At 35.4% G+C, this 24,171-nt stretch overlaps 1 protein-coding gene across 20 annotated transcripts in view; it reads right to left on the bottom strand.

The window, feature by feature from the left end:
- Positions 1–903: 903 nt before the first annotated feature.
- The window catches only part of DOCK9 (dedicator of cytokinesis 9), a 114,182-nt gene continuing 90,914 nt past the window's right edge, over positions 904–24,171 (bottom strand). For 6 of the 20 annotated variants that reach the window (XM_061476273.1, XM_061476280.1, XM_061476271.1 and 3 more), the window contains 16 exons: positions 23,906–24,042; positions 19,961–20,076; positions 19,317–19,454; positions 18,843–19,025; positions 18,098–18,211; positions 17,742–17,957; positions 16,156–16,213; positions 15,259–15,365; positions 10,236–10,358; positions 9,716–9,829; positions 8,068–8,214; positions 5,677–5,887; positions 5,055–5,245; positions 4,026–4,126; positions 3,725–3,863; positions 904–2,131 (listed from right to left, as the gene is read on the bottom strand). In XM_061476273.1, the coding sequence (XP_061332257.1) occupies positions 2,009–2,131; positions 3,725–3,863; positions 4,026–4,126; positions 5,055–5,245; positions 5,677–5,887; positions 8,068–8,214; positions 9,716–9,829; positions 10,236–10,358; positions 15,259–15,365; positions 16,156–16,213; positions 17,742–17,957; positions 18,098–18,211; positions 18,843–19,025; positions 19,317–19,454; positions 19,961–20,076; positions 23,906–24,042 (2,218 nt within the window). In that variant the 3' untranslated portion in view covers positions 904–2,008. Of the gene's footprint in view, positions 2,132–3,724; positions 3,864–4,025; positions 4,127–5,054; positions 5,246–5,676; positions 5,888–8,067; positions 8,215–9,029; positions 9,066–9,457; positions 9,464–9,715; positions 9,830–10,235; positions 10,359–15,258; positions 15,366–16,155; positions 16,214–17,741; positions 17,958–18,097; positions 18,212–18,838; positions 19,026–19,316; positions 19,455–19,960; positions 20,077–23,331; positions 23,376–23,905; positions 24,043–24,171 lie in introns of all 20 variants that reach the window. The other 14 variants (XM_061476284.1, XM_061476276.1, XM_061476282.1 and 11 more) reach the window with 7 other exon arrangements.

Below are 24,171 nucleotides of genomic sequence, written 5' to 3'. Positions count from 1 at the left end.
AGATCACCGGGGCTCACCAAGTCCAACCTTCCTGCTCAGGCAGGGTTATCCAGAGCCCATTCCTCAGGATTGTGTCCAGATGGCTCTTGGAAGGAGACTCCACAACCTCTCTGGGCAACTCTTTCAATGCTAGGTCGTCCTTACAGTAAAGAAGTTCCTCACGTTCAGGTGGAACTTCCTGTGTTCTAGTTTATGCTCATTGCCTCTAGTTCTGTTGCCTGGCACCACCAAGAAAAGTCTGGCCCCATCTTCTTGACACCCTCCCTTCAGGTACTTATACATATTGATCAGATCCCTGAGCCTTTTCTTCCGCAGGCTGAACAGGCCCAGCTCAGCATTTCCTTATGTAAGAGATGATCCAGACCCTTAATCATTCTAGTAGCCTTTGCTGGACTTGCTATTGGAGCTCCATTTCTCTGTTGTACTGGGGAGCCCAGAACTGGACACGGTACTCCAGGCGTGGCCTCACCGAGGCTGAGTAGAGAGGGAGGATCACCTCCTTGGACCTGCTGACCCAGGATGCCATTGGCTTTCTTGGTCACAAGAGCACAGGGAGAGGGACAGCCCAGGTCCCTCTCCACAGACCTACCTTCCAGAAGATCATAAGGAAAACATGATTTCTACTGTCATGTGATGTAAAGTTTCAAAGACTTCCAAATATTAACTGTACTGGTTAGTAACAATTTTTAGCTATTGTAACATGTAATTTGAGTCAAATGTGAGGGATCCAAAACCAATGTCTTAACTAATAACCTAAATTCCCTTAATTGACAAGGAATACGAAATAAACCCTAGAAGTGTCTGCATCTTATCTCATACTTGAGCTGCAAAAAGCCAGTTTGTTTTTTTTTCTTACCAAGCTTCCAGGGACACATCTAAAATAAAAACCAGAGCACACAGTGAGAAAAGTAACTACCTTTTTCCTTTTAATATAGATGCAGTACGGAATGTTTAATTACAGCAGAACAGTGCTTCCAGTTAAATAAAATTAAAAACCTTTATTTCCCCCAAATATAAAATTACTAAATTAATGTCTTAAAAGAATAAGAACATGGAGAAAGCTTTAAATTATACCACCATTTACCACAGTAACCATGACCACCAATTTCATATTCCATTGCTTTGGCAAAAAAGTTTTCTTCTTTTAATAACTGCATATAAACCTAACATAGCAAAGACTGTATACATCTTTATATTGCACTTATTTATATACAGGAATAAATGAACTGTGAAGTCTGCATATGCTTGGAATGAGAGGATTTTCACAATAAACTGAAAGCAGAAGGATAACAGCTGGTATGGATATTAAAAAATGCTTAGAAATGTAATACATTTATGTACAGACTGTATGGACTGTATTAACAAACAATATGTACATAACAATTTACTACTATTGATATTTTAGTATAAGTCAGTGTTCATTAATACAGACCTTTGGTTGTATTTAGTTGTTTAATAAGATCTAAGCTCACATACCTCCAAAATGCAACAAGGTATAAAATAAAGCACAACAATTTGCCAAATGGTACAAAAACTACTGTCAGTTCCATTAAACCCAAAAAACCTAGTGTCTCTGTCTAGCCTCAAAATAGTTCTTGTACTTGGAATCAATCTCTATGTGCCATACACAAAAAGAACACCTGAACGTTACGTCTGCAAAATTACATCCCACAACACTTTTTTTGTAATGTGCAATTCATCTTGATAATACTTTCTAATGCAAAAGAGAAATTAACTTCAACTTTACAGTTTTCCAACACACACTTCTGCAATGACATTGTGAATACTTTTAAATGTTACCAGCAAGATTTAAAAATATGTATGTGTGTCTCCCTTACTCTAAAAGATTATTACCAGTAACTGCTATTTGCTAAGTGTGCTCAGACATTCGTATGGATTATACAGCTTGCACGTGCCGAACATTTAGCTTCAAAATCATCCCGAGTTCGCACACCAAAGAAGCAAATCCACATACTTTAAAAAAGAAATACTTTCCTTTACAAAACAATCATGCAACTGAAGAAGAACTGGGCATCCCATGAACTGTTGTGCTTGTTGGAGTTCCACTTATGGCGTTGAAAATGTGTAGCGAATTCGGCATAACGCTGGCCTTTTCTTCAACAGGAGTAATCTTAAAATGGAAAACATGTATTTACCAAAATATTACAAAATGACACAAACATTTATAAAACAGCTAGCCAATTCTGTAACTTGCTTCTCACCCACTCAACTTTCCAGCATGTTCTCACGAGCAGGGGACATCTTTCTGAGGATGGTTACTCTTTTCAGCCATCCTCTACTACATTTAGGAGGCCATTAGTTATTTCTCCAATATCAGTTCTAATTTAGGTATTATACTGTCCTCTGCAGAGGAAGCTTGGATAGCTTCTTTCATTTCTTGTGTTAACTTTCAAGAGTTTCAACAATGACAACAAGCTTGGTTTTTGCCCCTCCTTTTTTTTAAACTTAGAGGTATGATTTCAGCATTTCGTATGAAAACCTACCAGAGCACCAAAAAAGACTTAATTCTTAACAGCTATAAGTTTACTGATGCTAAGATTAGAAATTCTGGGGAAAAAGGAATATTACAAAGCTCAGACAAACTAAAAGCAGAAATAAACAAAACTAATTACCATCCCATCTGATCATATTGGCAAGCAGCAGAGGAGGAAAAAAAGAAAAAAAAATTTAGATTCTTTTCTGTATTTTCCATAACAAAAATTTTGCAGTTATTCACAACCCATGCTCTTATAAGACAGCAAATAGTTTCTTCAATGGCATTAGAACAAGCATTGTGAGAAGCTATTTTTCCAAATACAGCAACAGGCAAGCACATAAAGGTAACATTTTTACAGATTTCAGCGAATAGCCTCATGATTCTGAGCCATGAGAGGAGCAATCAATCTAATTTGGAAAAAAAAATATACCCCAATAACACCACATGATATTTCCTGTAGGCAAGAAATACAAGTTTTGACAGTTAAGAATCATGAGCCGCTCTACGAAAAATATTATACAAATAAGAGTGGAGGAAAGAAAAGGAACCTGAAGTGATTGAGATAAATAAAAACATCAAGAAGGCAGGGATCAAGCATGAATCTTCAGCTCTTCCTGTCCTCCTGGAAATAATTTCCTTGCCTTTGAAGTCAGGAAACATTTCTACCATAGATCCCAGATGCAAGGTCCTACATCTCACTCCATAAGTGTTCTGTTTTTCCTTCTCCTATATGTCCAGCTTGCCTATAGTGAAACATGTTGGAATACCTCCTGGAAGATAGTTAACTCTCTGTTGCAGAAGTAAATGCTCATACCTCCAAAATATAAAGAAAAAGGGCTCTTTGCAGATTAAATCCCCCTTAGTTACCAGGAAGTATAGACTAAGGTCTTTGGGTCACTCAATAGAGACCCCTGTAACTACACATATGAAATTCATATATATTCATGTCATTAAATGTTTTGTCTTTACTGTAGTCTTCCTCTCCTATAAAGAAAAAGGCTGGTGCCAACCAGAATTACTTTCTTAATCAAGCATCTGCAGAAAATTCACCAACAGAAAAAAAAATTAAGTTCCACAATTCCATGATATGCTTACACTCCACTAGAAAAAAATACAAAAAACCTGAAACGACCCTTTTGCATAAAGCATTGTATATGCTTTTACCAGTGGGTTCACATTACAGCTACATTTTAAATGCTGGTATGTAAAATTAATTTCAGCACATACTTGTTCATGCATTATTTCAGAAAGTTCTTTCGCCATTTCTCTGTAGTTGGCCTTCATTTCTTCTTGATATTCCAATTGATCTTCCTTTATAAGTCGTTCATTTACACCCAGAGCGTGCCCACAAGCTTCAACAAATTGCCTGGTTTAGATAATAAAAGAGGATCTCAATCAGGAATATAAAATCCAAAAGGTTAATTCAAAATACCAGCTTACAGCATGTTTTTAAGGCAGTCAGAATACTAAAGTGTTAAAGTAATTCTTTAAGTCTTGATAAAGTCATTCCCCCTCCAAAAGAACATACCTAAAAACTTCCTTTAGTAGCTTTACTTTATTGTCTGGGTATCTTTTGGTGTTTGTATCATCTAAGAAAGCTCTTGCATACGCTAATGGACCAGCATTAACCTAAAAAGAAGAAGAATTACAAAATAAAGTCAGTTCTCTGACATTTTGTCTTAGCAATAAGACCTACTACAGGTGTCTAATTTGTTTGTCTTAGGACAACACATGGATTTCAAAAAAGCTAGACTTATTTCAGAAGATAACTGCTGGAGTTGGAATGTAAGAGCATTAAACCATGCCACTGATGCCCTCATCTGCATGGGCGGTGAACACTTCCAGCGACAGTGATTCCACCACTGCCCTAGGCAGGCTGCTCCAATGCCTGAGCACCTTTTCAGTGAAGAAATTTTTTTCTAATATCCAGTCTAAACTGCCCCTGGCGCAGCTTGGGGCCATTACCTCTTGTCCTACCACTTGTTAATTAAGACTCTTACCATACTGATTTGTATATGCTACAACTGCTTCATATACTTTATTTTGCTGAACCTTTATGATTTTTGATTGATTTTTCTTTTTAACACATTCAGTTCTTGCTAGCCTTAGGCAAAACAAAAATGTCTGACAGTGAGATTTTCTGCTAATACCCCACTCCAATATTTTGTCACTTCTTCACCTCCATAGGGATCTTACCAAAATACAAAAGAAGTAATGACCATGTTGAACCTACTGTGAAAGACCTAGGCAAAATGTGCTCATTCATTCTCATATAGTAGTTTCAACTATAAACCAAAACCTGGTGTGACTCAGACCACCATAAATTCCAGGGATGAATCTTAATCCTTTCATGTAGTTGTCCATGATCCGTATTTACCTGAAACACTTTTGTTGCTTTTTCTATTCTGAAAATAGCTGCAAACAGTGATAATATTTCTAATCTAGGACATTCTTGAATATACAGAATAGAAACAAATGATAAAACGCTACTTATACACTTGTTGAAGGACAGAAGCAAGTGGAATTTCAAGCTGGATGGCAAAGCATATGGTCTTACCTGAACACTGACACTTCCTTGTAGCTTCAGCTGCAATTTGATCATATCTACTTCAGCTGAAGAGCAAAGCTGCCTCAGTTCTGCAACTTTTTTACTCATTTCATCAATGGCTACTTCAATTGGGTTTAAATCAGTGTGGTGCTGGTACATTACTGGAATGCGCTTCTTCACATACGGGAAACAATGTATAGCTATGGATGGAAAAAGTTTCATATAGTTAAAGTATTTCAATAAGGTGTGTTTTGATAGAATTTTATGCTAAATTCTCATTTAGAAGTAATCAGTTGCCCAATTTAATAACATATTATATAACAGAAATACTACCAAATGTACAGGGAAACAAAATATTGAAAATGTAAATATGCATAGCTTTACATGGATTAAAGCAAAGAAGGATCACCAACATTACTGCTAATAACTACTGATTTTAAAAGGTTGTTTTGTCTAACAGTATTTTAGTATACTTTGCAACTGTCACCTCCAACAGTCGTGTGAAATATACTAAAGGATTTTTTCTGACAAAATACACAACATATAGAAAAAATTAATATCAAGGATTAAGTATAACCCTCCCCCCCCAAAATAAGTTTACTTTTAAAGGAAATTTGCATTCAATCAGTACCTGTTAAAATAGTCCGTCTTTTACACTGTTCTTCTACTCCTCCTTGTCTTTTACCAGCTTGAGTGAAAGGCATCTCAAACATAAAGCGACGAATGTTATGAGTCCTTTCAAAATCTGTTTTTCTTTCTTGCAGCTCTTTTTCTTCGAAGTATGGAATTACATGTGTAACTTGAATATATGCATATTTTGAATCTAAATCCTTAGGATTTACCTTTAGAAATGGTAACAAAAAATAAGCAAATAGCTGAAATTGTGAATAAAGTGGATTTAATTGAAGTTACACAACTTTTGGAAATTAAATTTGGTCTCAACACATTATTGAAAACACAAGAAACATGAATGCTCTCACAGGGCTTATCTGCTCTCAGTTTCTAACTATTCAGAAGGAAGGAACATAAAATGAAGTTTTACAATATACTGTGGGGTTTTTTTAGTTATTTTATTTAAATACTCATTGATAACTGCTGTATGCAGAACCGCAAACAAAAACGTATTACCAACTTATACCCATGATTAATACTGGAAGGCACAGGTAGAGAAAACTCATAAATAAATATCTTGTCTTCCACAAAGCTGATACAATTGTAGACTGGAGATGTAAAATTGCTAGTGATAAAAAAACATTAATAATTAAAAATAAAACCCTACATCATATATAGTTCAGATACCACCTCCAGAAGGCACTGCTCCCAACCTGCCTGTCTCAATTCTGACACCCTGTCAAGGTCCCAGAGAATACAGTGGTGAGAGCAGAGCAAATTGAAGGCTTCACTATTCAGTTCATTTTGCTTCTAGGACTGGATGGGTGAGGGCCTCATGAACTAGATCTTTTATTTGGTAAAAGGAGCAACTGTCTCCAGTACCAACAGATAAGGCCTCCTAAGTTTTCACCAAACACGGTGCCTAAATGGACTAAGGATTTTTTTTTATTTTGTGAATTCCCCCAACCATGGGATAAAGAAGGCACCCTAAACCTGTGCATCTTTCTGAAAGTTGTTGCCTACCATTTTAGTCCCATGTCAAACATTCACATTATCTCTGCCGGTCTCTGAGCTATTTCACTTGTATAAACTAAGTGGGAAAAACAGTACAAATAGGCTGATGGAATGGTTTGGGTTGGAAGTGATCATAGGGATCATCCAATGCCCCTGCCATGGGCAGGGACACCATCCACTAGACCAGGTTGCTTGAAGCCCCATCCAGCCTAGCCTTGAACGCTGCCAGGGATGGGACAGCCACAACTTCTCTGGGCAACCTGCTCCAGTGCCTCACCACCTCATAGTGAAGAATAATACACACATGAAGTCATCAGGTAAGCCCTGGAGTAAAGTGGGAACACAGCTAAGGTCTCCCTGCTGTTATCCTTTTTATATTGAAACATGCTGCTTAATTATTTTTTAATCAGGTTTTTTTTTTTTAAGTTGATTAGATTGGAACTTAAGTGGTGATTTTGACAAATGCATTATAATTAACTGTAAAAAAATCAGTAAACTGAAAGACCTGTGAAAAACTGGTACTGCAATATAAATCCCTCGCCATCCACAGCATGAAATCTAGCCCTTGCCTACATCCTCCTCTTCTTTTAAAGTTCCAGTACTGAAAAGCCCACCATTGCTGCACTTTCAGGTCAAGAAGCTCAGAACTTCGTGATCTTACTGGTGGAATCGAGGAACAGAAGACAGGAAATTATAAGAAAAGATCACCATAAAGTCTGAAGCCAACTAAAAGATAAAAATTGCCTGGCGAAGGGAACAAAAGGAATACATGAATGCATCTTGTGCAGTATTTGCTCTTCTCAGCATACAGGACACTGTAGCCCTCTTCAGTTCACCAGTTTTGGAGCCTTCAATTACAAGGGAAAGCATTTCCTATGACAAATATAGATTTAACCAGATGACTCTGTGTGAGCATATTTTTTCTACAGCTTAAGCATTTATAAAATTGAACAGGCTCACAGACAGCAAAGGATAAGAACAACTGATACAGAATTAAAATGTTATTTACTTTTGCTACTTTCCTCAGAAAAGGTGCCTGTTTCTGACTTCAGAAGAAAGTTTGGACACTGCTATTGAGGGGCAAAAAAGGGAAAAAACTTCCAAAGAATGACTGAAAGAACTGGCAAGAAATAAAGGTAACACAGAATATGATCATAATCCAAATTTGTTCCAAGATGCAATTATTATTTTGAGAGGTAACACTATGGTTTTGAAGCTTTTTGTTTGTTCTTAAAAGTAAACATATTATGAGATAATAGTTCTCTCATGTCCTTCAACCAGTAGAGTTTTTAAACACATATATTTATGTGTCAAATAACAGACAGTGAACCCACAGTATTTCAAGTGGATTAGTGAAGTAATGTATTAGAATTTTTGGAGTGAATAAAGATCATACTTTGCCAGAATCCTGAATCATTTTGACATTTTCAGATCCAAATTTGTCAGAGTAGAGTTTTTGAAGTCTTTGGGAAATTTCTGAAAGAGGCGTGAGTTTGGGCTCTTTGTAGATATATTCCTTTCCATCTTCATCCTCAAAGAATCCCTGTAAAAAACAAAGTAATCAAAATCTTGGGAAAAAAACACATAGCACAATGATTCAGATGAACATAATGTGTGTGGTTCAAAGCAAATATAAACATTTAACATCAGAATTCAAGCAAACATAAATAAAGAGAAATTAAAATCTAAGTAAAAGAAAGGTTTCCTAAGAGGATAAAACCCCAGACAAAACAACAAACAGAAAAATGTACTTGTCTACTACAGAATGAGTGAAAGATAATGGAAACACAGTTAAAATTTTAAATTTTTGTTGTAATTTTATGGTGTGCCAAGCCTTCGAGATAAATTTTCTTCACTTTTATTCAAAAGTGAATTTTCAGCACTGTTTCACTTGCCAAAACAGAAATCTTGTTGTCTAACAGGACTATCTGATTCACAAGTGAGTATTTTGGCAATAGCTAACATAAAAATACTCCAAAAATTTTCTTTATGTAGTAATTAAAAATTATATAAAATGAAATTTAATTGTAATTATCTTAATTTTATGTTGTACTAGATTGGCATATACTTCTTTATTTTTATTACATAAAGCATTTGTTTTAAAACCGTAACTAAAAGCAAAATAGAGTACATGGGAAGTGAAACAGGTCATTGGTTTAAAACAACAAGCCATGTCAGAGTTCATGTTTGAAACCAGAAAACAAATATTTTTGTCATAAACAGAACAGACAAAATAGAAAAGCACAACATATCATGTATAAACACAGGCTAGATTGACAAAAATACCCACATCAAACTAAAGTGAAATGCAGTAGTTTTTACTGCATTGCTTGCTTTTTAAGCAGTTACTGTAATTACCTCAACATCTGTTTCACTGTCTGTAAACTGGTATTGCTATAAAGTTATAAAAAACAACAGAATACATGTAAAGTTATACTGCTTAGAGCATTTTACAATTCTCCATGCTCAGCTGAACAATAAGCAACTGGGCTATGCATGTAGAAAGTGTAATACTTGATACTGCGTGGTACCATACATATGCATTCTAGACACATATTAAGAGGATGTGAAGCTGTTCAATACAGAGCCAGAACTTTTGTTCGAAGCATGCAATACTGATGCATAGAAAAAGAGTGATTTGTTCTCTAATGGAACTTGATGTTGTTTTTTGAATCGCAATGGCCATTAACGCATACCAATCTAAGAAGCAGCCTTGCAAACCACACTGTAGCACTACAGACATTAAGTCAATACATTGCTAAGAACTGACATTATAGAAAACTTACCGCTGCCTTAAGGTAGTAAATCAAAGAAAAAAAAAAGGAAAAAAAGGCAAAAACTTTACTGAGAAAAATAAGAAAGAAACTGTACTGGTATTGATGCATGTTTTAAAATGAATTAAAGATGGTGTTTAATTATTTCTTACAGAACACATTTCTTGTACTTTTTATGTCATGGTGTCAATACAGATGATGAAATAGTAAACATTGTCTGCTCTACCCAGTAAGAATTTATTTTACAAATGAAACTTAAACAAAACTCACCTGTCCAAAGAATGCTACCCTGAAATAAGTTCCCAGCAGTCTCCTGCCTGTATGCATAACTTCCGTTACTTTACTGTATGCTCGATGAAGAGTGTCATATAAATGAGCAAGCCTCTAAAAATAAGAAACAGTCATGGGGTAAAGGAATAAACTAGAACTTTCCTATCTTAAAACAACAATAACTTACGTCCTTGTAGTTAATAATAACTAAACCCATTATTTCATTGAACACTAGTAATAAGTTTTGCATACAAACCTACTGTATAGAATAATATAAATTAATATATAATAATATATACAATAACATAGAACTTGTGTGGAATAATACACTATTGATTTTTAATTATTTAAGGAAAAATATTAAATTATTTTAAATTAAAACAAAAATTTCAACATGTTCATATTTCATTTACAATTTAAATATTTTCGTTCTGTGATGTCCAATGCGTCATGCAGGTAAGATGAGAAAAATCAGGACTTTTTTTTCCTCACTTGAATTTACTTATGATGAATTTACTACCTCAAAATCTCTCCGTTTTTCATAAATAGGAATTATAAGTTTATATATGTCAGCAATGAGTTCGTAGCGTTCTGCCTTCCAGAGTCCATCAGCACACTGCTCCAACAATTCCATCAGCACATCCTAGATTTGGATACACATTTGAAAAAGAAAAAGTACTGAGTACTCACGGAAAGCACAGCAAATAATTATAGCTAACGTTCTTTCTAATGAAAAGGGAGATCTTGCCTCAAAACAAAACAGAATGGACTGAGTTTGCATTCATATTCTTTATATTTACCACAAACAGCATTTTTTGTGTAGATACTTCTGACCTCTTAGGTCTACAAATGACACCTGTGTGAGGACCCTGGGTCTTAACTTGAGACCCCTGTCTTACTTTGTAACAGGTTGGTTGTTTTGTTTTTGTTTTTTTTTTTGTTTGTTTGTTTGGTTTTTTTTGGTTGGTTTTTTTTTGGGTTTTGGTTTTTTTTTTTCCCTCAAAGTTTGTTTCCTTGGGTTGTGGTTTGTTTTTTGGTTTTTTGGTTTTTTTTGGGTTTTGCACAAAGAACATTATTTTAAAAAGATAGCTATACGAATGCTTGACTAACAGTTCTGAAGGAAACTATCAAATGACATTAACGATAAAACAAAAGGATACAATACCAAATCTGTATTCAGAGTAGCTACTAAGATGTAACTGTGGAATCTGGAACACTTGGTCCAGAATTAAACTATAAAGCGAGAGAAGCTGAAAAGTCCTGAAAGGCTCAAAACAGAATCACAAGCAAGAAACCACCTTGGATTTGTCAGGTTTGAGTCTAATATCCTTATTTCCAAAAAACAGTCATTTAAGGTTAAATAAGAACTATGATTTTCGGTATGTTAGAATGGAAGCATGAATTCTGCATTAGAGCAGTTACATTGTAACTATAAAGTCCCTTCAGTTTGTCATAATTCTTTATTTTCCATGCATTTGATTTCTTCTGCTTCAGTCAGCACAACAAAACTAAGATAACAATAGCTTGCTCTGGTTTTCATAAATCTGAAATTACTTGGCTAAGTCCATTAACTCATTTACAACAAACAATTTTACAGATACCATGGAAAGCTTATAGCTCCTGTGAGAAAGCTATCATATACTTGGTCATGGTTTGAGTGCAAAAGAATTTCTGTGAAGAAGCTCATTTGCTTCCACAAACCCTATCATAAATCTGTCCTCTTCAATCATGTCTGGAGCTCCAAGAACCTCCAAGAGAATCCAAGTCTGAGGAGTGTCAGAAGACATGACATTTCTACTCCTTGAGACCTTCTGGTTCCATTCTTGCATTGTAGTGGTGAAGCCAGAAGTTGGAAATAACATTTTATCCTTAGAAGGGATCCAGTGCTATTCTATTGCCCTCCTCCCTTTGGTAGGGGACTGAGATAGCATGAAGAGATCACTAAGAAAAGTCTACTTTAATACTGACTGCAAAAATAGACTGAAAAATGCTACCCTTATCCATGTGCTGCAATGGTTCCCAAAACATCTCTTCCTTTCCCCCAGTCATTATTGGGCTGTATAGACTCCACAGTATCACCACCCTCAATGATTAGGTGGTGACAACAGAAAGACCAGTGTCACTGCTGGCCCTCAAGACTATCCACAAACACTGTTTTATGTCAAGAGTCTTAACTCAGACACCAGAGGGAATCCAAATACAGCAAAGCAGCAGAATTTTGCTTGCATACAGGAAAAATACATAAAAAGCAAAAGATGTGTGAAGAGATGATAGGAGGGAGGAAAAGGACACAACACTTCTTGGTCGCTTTTCTCAGTGTTTATCTGTTCTCACAGGAAAAGGGTTTTTTCCCCATATACCCAATCAGAGTTTCATTTGTAACCACCATACTTCAGGCATCTTATGTGTTTGGGTAAGTACCTATTTCTGCTTTTCATAAAATGCTTTGATATATTGAATTACACTGGATGTTGATCACTTACAATATCATGTGACCTTTGAAGTGCTTTCATTTACCAATCTGCAAGTTAGAGAAAATCCTCCCATGGAAAGTCATAGCTAAATAAGAGGCCAAAAAAAAAAAAAGAAAAAGAAACCCAAAACAGGGAGGTAGAAATTGACTCAGTATCTGTGATGTAGCTGTATTCTGGCATAACTTATTTGGGGAAAAAAAACCAAAAAATCTGAATTGTTTCCAACCTTCATTTGCATGGAAACTGGCACCTGCCACAGGCCTGTTAGCCGTAGCCCAGATCTCTCACTGATGGAATGCTTACAGCAAAGTCTAGCACGAAAAGGATACCATATTCCAGCCTTTTACCTTCCTATTTCTAACACTCAGAAGTTTGTTGGTTTTTTTTGAGTTGTGTTGCTCAAAAGACCGTCTGGGCAAACAACTTTAACTGAAATGCACGCAGTAACTTTTAAAAAAAAAAAAAAAGATTTTCTCTTTTTTTAGACTAGTACAGTTTTGCTCACATAAGAACACACTGAGGAAACAATCCATATATGAATATGTTTCTACTCATGAAACAACTAGACTTCCTTGCTCTGAAGTACTTTTGTAAAATACTACTCACCCAAATTTATCCATGATTTTTAGTCTACTAAAAACCACACAGTTCTTCCCTATTATTACTCTTCTTGGGGCAAACTGTAGGAAGTTATCTGAGAAACAGTAACTTTTTTCAATACTCAGTGAGTCAGAGTACTACATGGTTAAGTTTAAAAAGGGTTGCATGCAGAGAAAAACTAAATTTGGCAAGGTTTGATGCTTTTGCAGGCTCCACAGACTTGTAATTTCACCCTTGGCTTAATTCCATTCCATAGAAATACTGAGAAATGGAAATAAATTTGTGTGGCGTTCAATGTCCCAGAAAAAGCAGTTGTCCTGGGTTCAGCAGTAGCAGTCATGTTTTTTCCTTTGTGTTAACTGGTGCAGTGCTGTGTTTTGACTTCTAGTTTGAGAACAGTGTTGGTGAAGCCGATGTTGTCGGTTGTTGCTAAGTGATGTTTACCCTGACCAAGGACTCTGTGAGGCTCATGCTCTGCCAGGGAGGAGGGGAAGCTGTGAGGAAGCAGAGACGGGGCGCCTGACCCGGGCTAGCCGGGGAGGTATTCCATACCACAGCACATCATGCCCGGGGTGGGGGGTAACTGGGAGTTACCCGGAAGGACAGGGGCTTCCGGGTGGAACTCGTTTCTTGGCCGGTGGTATCGTATTCTCTTCCCTTGTTATTTTCCCTTATCATTGTTTTAACTGATAGTAGCGGTGGTGATTTGTTGCTGGACTGTTCTTGTCTCAACCCGTAGGAGTTGCACTCTCTCGATCCTCCTCCCCGTTCCTCCGGGAGCGGGGAAGGGGAGAGCCCCGGTGCGGGGGGGGGGGAGACGGACACGGACCTCGATTGTTGTCAGCTCGGCACCACTCACTGGAAGTGAGCGAACGAGTTACCTGACTGGGTTTAAACCACGACAGCAGTATATTCTTTTTGCAGGCACTGACTAATGAGAAAAAGAATATTTTTTAAAATTTTTCAATTTAAAAAATAAAAAGAATTTACATCTGTCAAATGGCTTGTCAGGTAGATACTGACAAGCATTTCTAACTAAAGTTTCCATCAGCAGTAGTCACTAGTAACCCAACTCTTGGCTCACTTCCAGCAGCTTACATTTCATTTTGAGTAACATGATAAATTTCATGCTGGATCAGGAAAATCAGTGGTTTAAAGACTACAGCACATAAATTAAAACAAACAAACAAAGCAATCTGGTATTGAGTGTCCCTGGAAAGCAAAACCACAGAATTTCATCATTTCAAGTTAATTTCAATTCCTGCCTTCCCAGAAAAAGGCAAGTCAACAAATTTTGCCTCAAAACTACAGAGCAAAGCACAACCATAACTTAGGAGTAAAACACAGGTACACTAGGCCTAAACCCAGGCTGAAATCCCTAAGTTTTTCATCTGTTCCTCCTAAATCTGTTAGCATAGCCACAATTTGCAGAGTCAAATAATAGTCATACACCTTCGCCGTATACAAACTAAAACAAAATATATATATATTGTACATATATGTATATATAAACAGGCAGTCTGTCCCTCCCTCTACCACCTATCCTAATATATAGTGCAGATATAGCTCTTCAGGAAAAAGATTATTCATTTTCTTTTTACATAGGCTTCTTAATAGTAAAATTTACTGTAGAGCACAGATGGATCACTGAAGACACAAGGAGAGAAACTTAAGCCAGAAAAAAATCAACACTGATGTAAGTCTGGTGTCGGTTAAACTATTTCCATTGTTATGGCGGATTTGCTTAAGGAAACCAGAAAGCAATAAGAAACCACTAAACACATTTTCATGACTGCTGGTGTAGTAACATTCTAAATCAAAGTCAGTTTAGGGGAAAAAAAAAACCAAAACAAACCAACTCCCAAAAAAAACAAAACACCCAAACAAACAAAAAACCCCATCTTGCTAATATGCTAATAAGCCACATTAGTGTCCATCCTGTCAACTAGCTTATAATCTTATTTTTGAAATTACAGAATCACAAATGGTTTGGGTTGGAAAGGACCTTAAAGATCATTTAGTTCCAACCCCCGTGCCATAGGCAGGGACACCTCACACTAGACAAGGTTGCTCAAGGCCCTGTCCAACCTGGCCTGGAACACTGCCAGGGATGGGGCAGCCACAACTTCCTTGGGCAACCTGTTCCAGTACCTCACCACTGTCACAGTAAAGAATTTCTTCCTTATATCTAGCCTAAATATCCCCTGTTTAAGTTTGAAGATTTTGCTTACTTTTACTCCAGTAGTGGTGTTGACAGATGCGCTACTGCTTTATTTAATATAAATATATATAATAAATTCTCTAAAGCCAAGACAACTCACAGAAGTATTTTATTTCAGTTTTAGGATTAGAAGAACAGCTAAGAAAATAATTGTAATATCCATCACATTAGCCAGCCTCCAGATTGAAACACAAAACTTGGAAAAAACGTCAATGTGCATCACTTCTAGCACTCTTACGCTTACTTACTTCATTGAAGTGAACATCTTGCATTCCAACATCCTCCATCATTGAAGCCTCTTCATCAATATTAGGCGTGATTACTCTGAAAGCAGTACAACCTTGCCTAAACATCCCTGTCATAGAAAAAGCAAAACAGGTAAGTTATTTTTTCTCCACCAGGATAATGTTAGGCCATTTTGTGATGCTGGATAAAGCAGAAGACATATTTAAAAATACTTAACATTACACGTATTAATTAAAGCCTCAAGAGCAACCAGTAAATACGACAAAAGCACATATTTATTTCACACTTATTTTCAGTATTTTTGTAACATTTAAATACTATAGAAGCACATGTTTGTTTCCTAGCTCATTCCTAAAAAGATCCTTTCTGCTCAGATGTGAGTCTGACCACCAAAGGTTTTATTGAATGATTACCTCAAATGCATTTTTCTTTCTCCTGGAAATACCAAAGGTAGAAGCCTGACTCTCTATATTACTGAGAAGAAGTAACTTTTATATGACACTATTATCACTGACTCAGCATTTAAAAATTTCTATGAATTTATTTTGACTTCTCTGGAAATGACAGATTTTCCTAAATGCAGTGAGAGATTATTTGTGGAACAAGAATATTCACTGGTGAGTTTGCTTTGGCAAGGGTCTGACTTCAGCTGTTCAAAGCTCTGGTGTAAAATTAGCGGGTTTTTTTCCTTTCCTAAAAATTTTACTTCCCCTTTATCTGAAATGTTGCCTCTTAGATATGCAAGTATACTCTTAAATACATGAGTATACTATCTGGTTAGGTCAGAATTTTTTCCTTCACAGCAATGAAATGCCTACAACTTTCTCAGGGAAACTATTGCTTATCCTAAACTATATTGAAAAAAATATAAACATTATAGGAAGATTTCAAAATCATACCTTTTCGTGTGAGGTATTCTGCAACCAGTGCTGCTACGTGGACATAGCACATTGCTGCCTAAAACAGAAATATGTAACAATCTTGTAAGTTACAATTATAATGGAAGTACTAAACCTAAGGTATGTAAGAGCCACAGGCTGAGATAATTTCTTTGGTTTTCCTTTTTGCTGCTTTGCAGGAGATGTCCTATGACTGGTTTAAGAATTCTCCACCTCATTTATGCAAAACAGTACCTGTGCAAGAGCACTCACTCTTTACCAGAGCATTGTGTAGCATGGACAGCACTACACAACCTGAATGACCATGGATCATGAATTACCATTTGAAAGCAGCAAGAGAAAAAAAAGGAGAAGTTTCACCAGTGAATGGAATTTGAAGGAATTTGGTTGCCGTAGTCCAGAAAACAGAAGAAAGAGAAGAGGGACAGCACAGTTTTCAAGTATTTGAGATGCTTCATGAAATTGATATTGATCATTTTTCTCCACAGAAAGGACAAAAAATAAAGATTCAAGATTCTTCCTTTACTAAAAAGTTTTAGGCTTACAGCAAAGTGTTAATTCTAACTGTAATTCTCAGTTGAACAGTTTACATATGGAGGTTGCAGAATTTCAGAAAATGGAGGTGAAGGGAAAAGGTAAGTGCATGTTAGAAATTCTCTCTAATTCATACTTTCTATGGGGTTGGGCTTGGTGATTTCCAGTGGTCCTCATCTAGTTGCAGTCAGAGAGTCAAATTTAAAAGAAAAAAAAACAACCAAAAGCAAACAAGCAACAAACCAGACCTGAAAAGGAAAAGGACTACAAGAGCTTTTCTTCTGAGAGAATGGAAGTTGCTTCCTTCAAAATACAAGCTAGTAACAGAGTATTTTGGATAAAAAATACTAGAAAAGAATTCTAGTACTAAGACATGAGTAAGATAGCAGCTACTATTTCTTGAAGATATTTACTCAGTTACATGATTCTAAGTTTAACAGACATGTTTACGAAATTCAGTGATGTCTTGTAACTTGATCTACTTTCAGATGGAGCAAAGTTTCAGAAAGAGACAAAATGCATTCTGTATGCTGACAAAATATTTACATCAAGACATAAAAATCCCCACTCCCAACTCTTGTTTTTGCTAGAAAGAAATATTTTAACAGCACAGTGAAATCAGATAACTTTTTTCCAAACAAAAAAAAATTGTGATTTCTCAATTTTAAGAGCACAAGGAGTTTTTTAATAAGCTGGGACAGAATCAAGCTGATTCTGAAAGGCAACTGGAGAGAAATTCAAGGAGTGGCTCTAAGTGTTTCAGCAACTGATAACAAAGATATTTCTAAGTAGAAGGTCTGTGTCTTCCATGATTTGCATTGAGCGTTCCTGGTTTAGCACTGTGTCAGCTACAGTTGTTAAACATATACTTTATATTACTAAACAGTGTGACATAAACTTATCAGCCATTCAAACTAATCTACTAACAATTAAAAAATTATTAAAAGTGGTTATTATATTACACACTAACAACTACATACAGTACATTCAATTTCAAGAAAGATAAGCTGAAGCTTTTACAAAGCTAAAACTAGTGTGACTTTTTCTCTTACCTCTGACAGATCTCCATTTTTAACATGGATCCTTGCCATGCTGTCTAACCATGTCTTCCTTAGTTCAGGTGTACTAGCATAAGACTTTGCCAAACTGTACTGGAGGTCTACAAGCATTTCTGGATCATTCTCATGCTCCTTCATCTGAGCTGTAGCCATCAGTACTGTACGAATACGTTTTGTTAAATCCTTAACGTCAGAGGGGAATGTAGTGTGCTAAAACACAGAGAAGTCAGGTTAATTACTATCTTTTTCTATTATTTGAATAATAAAAAGTTGAAACATAATTGCAAAAGATGCTATGATGGAGTTTTCAAGCATCCTTTTACAGTATGGAAAGAAGAATAAAACCAGACCTTTATAATTCTGTCATTATTGGCACAATTGTTGATGATGGAAAGGGACTGCTGAAATCTAGTTCCTCCAATTCCAACAACATCCGCAATCAACTGGCTTACTGAAATAACGACCTTGACATAAACAAGTATCTTGTTAGTGCATATTTAACAAAATACCTTGTGATGCACCTATGAAGTAAATGCAAACGAACTGGAATTTTAACTGAAAGATGACTCCCTTCAGGTCAATTATATTTGTTTCGTTTGTTTTTTTTTTTTTTTTTCAAAGTTACTTGTACAATAACGTAGGCAAGAAAAAACAGGCTTGTGTAAATTTAATGCACATGCATTCTCTGCTCTAAAGACTGACTGCCAAGTGAATTAGCCAGAGGTCATAAAACTAGAAAACTATTGTTTCCAGCTTTGCCAGAAGACACAATTTTCTATGTATTTGATTTATTTTAGACTTTAACTTGATTGTGACTGCATTCTTTTCCTTTTTCAGATGCAACAGGGTATGCCAGTTAACAATTAACACCTACAAAACAGAACATCTGCTACGGACAAATAAAAATTATTTCCTATGAAACATAGGGCCATGAAATTGTTTGTATTTCCTTGTACTGAACATGCTTTTATTGCCATCTTTTTACTCTTAGAATAGTATCAGTCTTGAACACAAAATTGGACAGGGCTTTGCATCTGCACATCCACAAATATAATATTTAAAAACAAAAGAGAAAAATAAAAGAAGTATACTAACTTGCAGATGTGTCCTAACAAAAGACTTCTTCCCTGTGTAATCAAAATTATTTCTCATTAAGAAGTACAGTAGCTGTGATGCTTCAGTTCGAATCGAACTCAGTTTGGAATTACAGTATTTCAGAATTTCATAGCACAGTGCAGAACACATATCAGCTCTACCTTCATAAAATGTAGAAGGAAACTGAGGAAAAAGTAGAAAAGAAATTATTTATTAAAACTAGCTTCAGTTCTTTATAAGGATATCAAGAAAAAATACAAATATATTAATATTCCCAAACTGTGGAAAAAATAGACATAGTAGTTTGCAAGACAATACGACTTTTACAGCAATTCAAAGGACACTGCTGGGATCAGATCAGTCCTCAATAACCAATACTAATTTGGTATTTTAGTTCTTAATTTTTTGCATAAAGTATTGTTGACTAAAGAAATGGATAAATATTTGAAGATTAACTATTTTTAAACTTCCTACCTTAAAAATAAGTGCCCTTAATGCAATGAAGACATTTTTCAGTGCTGTTTCAGACTGATTCTTTTGAAGGAAGCAGAGGTATACATCAAATACTTTCTTCATCAGTGGATTATGCCCATGATCAGTCAGTAGTTGATTCTTTAAATTGAAAGAGAGAATGTAGTTTTGTACAGCGATACATTTATACTATTCTAAGAACATACAGATCATCCAAAAGAAGAAAGTATTTAATAGAAGTGGTAACAACAACAATAAACAATCTGCACAGTATGACCAAGATTAAAAAACTGAAGGAGGCAGTCCTCCTTTAAAAAACATTCTGATAATGTTGACTTGCAGACCGGAACTCAGTACAGTTTCAAGCTCTGTGTATGAAGATACAAATGCTTGCAGGAGGTCAAAGTTCTACAGAGATTACTGCTGATCAGTAAGAAGCCTGTGTGCAATGAGTAACTGAAGCCAAAACATTTGCTGCAAAAGGGTAACAGCTTTTACATGACACAATAATGAAGCACAATGCTAGAAGTGCTAAAAATACAATGCTGTATTACTAGACTATAAAATATAATTATAATTTTAAAAATATTTGAGTTTTTTCCTAAAAGATAATTATGGGAGATATTAACAGTAAGAGAAGAACAAACCTTAAAAGCCATTGTGAATAATGACAGAGTATCCAGAATTGTAAGGCAAACTTCAGTGGCAATATTTGCTTCAAGTAAAGACTGGTGAAGAACATCTGCATCTGAATGGCCATAGCCTACAGAAATTCCAAATGAAGTGTAAGTGCTGAATATACTAATTTAGATGTTTCTTATTTCCAAAAGACTTGCCAAACTAGGGAAAAATTAAGACGTAAAAAGCCTGAGAGAAGTTAGTACTCAATATAGAAAAAGAATTCATAAGTGCATATAATTATTCTAATATAATTTGCAAAAGATCATAAAATATATTAAGTACTAATTTCAACAATAGAAGCATTAAATAGCAGTTTAAACAGTAAATGTCTGATGTTCACATATATGTGTATATAGATATAAAGGTACAGGTTATACACACACATAATAATCTTAAAATAAGAATTGCAGTAGAATGGAGTTACAGCTAAAAATGTGTGTTGGTAATTTAGCAATGTTATAAGAATCTCAAAGTCAGTCATAAGCCCACCATTGTAAAAATACAAAACACTAAGAATTGAAGGAATATAATCATGTACGCATATGCAGCTGAAGACCCAAATAATTATTTGTGCTCTGTAGAATAGCATGCAATAACTCCATATTTAGTAAAAACATTGTATTGCTTCTAGCTCCATACTGTATTTAAATAATTTTAAAAACGTATTATAAGCTGTACTGAAGCAGGATATGCCATTTATATTCCCTAACATTAATATTTAAGAACCAGACTGACAAATGTGCCCTAGCTGCTTCATAAAAATTTGGTCTTGATTGTGTATGTATTTTAGTTTTACAGTCAACCTGGCATTACTAAATCAATGACAAGCATGACCTTGGTCTTGTACAGACCAAGAAAAGAACAGAAGAAACTATATATTCTTTCATAATGACACCTGGCCACTTTCTTCTGCACTTCCTTGCTTCCCTGGCTGAACTATGCACGCATACCCATAACCACCAGTTTCTTTGGATTTATACATTCTTTCTATATACTTATTGTTCCTTGTTTTTTTGTGTGTGTGTGCGCGTGTGTGTGTGTTCTCTCTGCGTCCACCTCTTCCTCCTCCCATTTACTTTATTTGTGGTTTCAATCCAGCTACATCTTCACCTCTCTAGTGACAAAGAGGAACAACTGGCATTTGAAAGCAAACAGCAGCTGTTTGAAAAATATTCTCTTTTACTCAAAGTGTTCTTTTCCTTAAAGAAATTAAAAGAAAAATCCTTCTTCATAAAAATCACCTTTGGGTAGCCTGAAATCCTTAAGTTAGCTCATGGTTTCAATAACATTAAAGATACCAAAAGATGACAAGTATTTTTAGAAATGTGTTGAGTACAGAGGACATGGTATTTATAATAAAACTTCACACCTCCTTTAAAGAACAAGTAAAAACTGTAGTCAATGGACAGAATTCCACAGAGTTCAATTTTTTTTTTCTTCACATAAATAATTTAAAACAAACAAACAAAGAGGTAATATGGATTACTCTGCATTATTACTGGAGCTAGAAGTTTTGCGCAGGATGTAAGCGTAAAGGAACACTCATTTCCATTGAGTTAAAAGACTGATTTAGGAGTGCTTTTCCCAAGCACATAATAAAAAACTATTCTTGTTCAATTCACTACTATTCTAGAGAAAATGATTTTGTATTCTTCATGTGTAACTAACATATTGGAATCTATTTTTCACATCTAACTTAAAAGAAAGCTATGGAACGAAAATTACCCCATATAATATGGACATCTGCCTGGACACACACATGATTGTGCCCCCACATAGTCACACTACCACAGAGTAACTGAATTTAGAACTATTTAGGAACACTGAAAATGAGATAATATCTAATGACTGACTAAAGCTTGACAATGATCATATACAGCTATTACAGATCAGGGTATATCTCTTGTATTTTACTACATTTGCATGTCACTATTCAACTGAGCATCCTCCTCTCCTCCCACCCAAGCAATACACATAAATCCACATTCTTGTAGTTTGTATTGAGATGCTTTAGAAATTTGAACAAAGGGCCTATTATTTTCATACTTAGGCACAAAAAATTCCTCAGACATGAAATATCACTTACACTATGACTTCAATTCTATTCCTTGTTCAAATGTTTAGAAAGGGAGAAACCTTACATTTACAAGTTACATTATTACAAAGAATCATGATTTTAAAAGTACGTAAAGCAACTGTTTCCACCAGTTACATCCTTCCTGTATGTATCCCAGTGACGATGCCTACAAGTTTTATTCAAGCTCTGAAAACAACTCTGGATCCAAGATACAGGCAGACTGACAACTAAACAAAACTAAAAATTAGACAACAAGACCAAAGATATAAAATTCAATTTCACATTTGACATGGTTTTTACAGAAACATAATTTCACTTTGTAAAACCTTGGTCAATACAAGCTGTAATATTCTGATACTTATTAAATTCCCAACATTAAAAACAACCACCCTATTATCACTTTATGCAAAGTTATCTGAATGAGACACCTTCCTTTATTCGTTTCCTTCAGGTGGGAAAGAATAGAAAGTTTATTTTTACAGAAGCATGCATTTATTAAAATCTTTCAGCTCACTGTTTCTAAAAGTCAGTAAACTTTGTGAAGTTCTGAAAGTATGAAATCTCTTCGCAGAGGGCCTAGGAATAGCAGTGTTATTTATTTCCCAGAGATTTGTTTTTTTACATTCAGTCTTCATCTACAAAGTATTTTAACTTACTGAAAATGTTGTCATATAGCGTAAAAGCTGTTTCGTTTGCTATCAAAAAACATCTAGAAATTATCATGATGCAGCAGTAGCAGACAGATTACTGTGCTGTAATTTGCACAGTTATAAAGTTTTCTGACATTCTTAAATTCAAAGAGTTGCATTTCTTCTATTTAACAGCATGAGAATGCACTTATAAACAAAGAGGTTTGGTGGGATTTTTTTTTTTTTTTTTTGGTTTTTCACTGCACTATGTGGTGAGTCTGGTGCCATTAGGCTAATAGTTGCTTTTTATTACAGATAATGAGCTAAAAGATTTTAATGGATAGTTAGATATGCTTTGGGAAATAAAAGGATGGACACAGTGAACATACAGTTAAATAATGGCTTTACTGCACATAATTCTTTTCGGTATCAGTGTCGTGTTTTACTGGATTAGTCAACCAGTTTCATTGGGTTTTGAAGCTCAAAATTGAAAAATGGTGCTTCAGAATAATTGGCATACAGTATATTTTGCAATTTAAGAGCAGCATGTTTAAAAAGATAGGCCAGAAGCAGATTTAGTTTTCAATACAGCAGTCTTATACAAGCTGACTTCAACCTGATTAAATCTTACCATTGTCTACAGAAATCCCAAGAATACTTGATATCTTTCTCACACTGAAAACAGAAAAATCACTTCATTATTGGACGCTTTTTCACTTCCAGACAAACCAAATCATGGGCTTCACAAACTCTGCAGAAATTCTAAGAAACTTATTTCTCCTTAGAGGATGTCAAAACATGGAGATACGGTCAGAGTGAATATGATTTTACACCGATCATTTTTAAGACCAAATAGGAGGTAAAAGTAAAGCTTACTAAAGCAAATAAAAAAAGATAAGTGAATTTTCTAAGTATGCGCAGCACAAAGTTGAGGTGCATGTAATTAAAAAAAAAAAACAACAAAAACCAAACCAACAACAACAAAAAAATACAATTTTAAAATATGCTTTAGTTAACCATGCTCCATGTTATGGCATCAGTCAGCACTGAATGCTCTATCACACGGCAAGGAAGAGACCATCCAGTTATTCCTTTGACCTAGAACAATAAAAGTCATCAAAGTGCACTGGTGTCGCTCTGGGACCTGTCTCTGGTGTTGTGGTACTGGTTAGGGATGATGAATGTTACCATGTCATGAGACTTACTGTGGTTAAAAGTGAGAGAGTTATCCAGGCTGCTCAGCTGCTGTAATCTGGCATGCATCATCCCTGTTCTGTTACGGGAAACAGGCAATGTCTGAGATTTTCGATCATGAACTATGGATCCCAACCCCTCCTGGTTCCTGCAAGATGGGTGAAATGGGATAGAAGCAAAAGTTAGACATGTCAAACTGCAGCAAGACAGGAAGTGTTAGTTAAGCATAAGCAATTTTAGAGAAAGAACTATAATGCAACCTATTTAGTGTTTTATT

Source organism: Pezoporus flaviventris, unplaced genomic scaffold (assembly GCF_033815535.1).
Source record: "Pezoporus flaviventris isolate CSIRO_AGI_PZ_B2104156 unplaced genomic scaffold, CSIRO_AGI_Pfla_v1 ptg000095l, whole genome shotgun sequence".
Classification (NCBI taxonomy): domain Eukaryota; kingdom Metazoa; phylum Chordata; class Aves; order Psittaciformes; family Psittacidae; genus Pezoporus; species Pezoporus flaviventris.
Note: the sequence above shows the minus strand (reverse complement) of the source record. Positions and strands in the feature narration are given on the sequence as shown.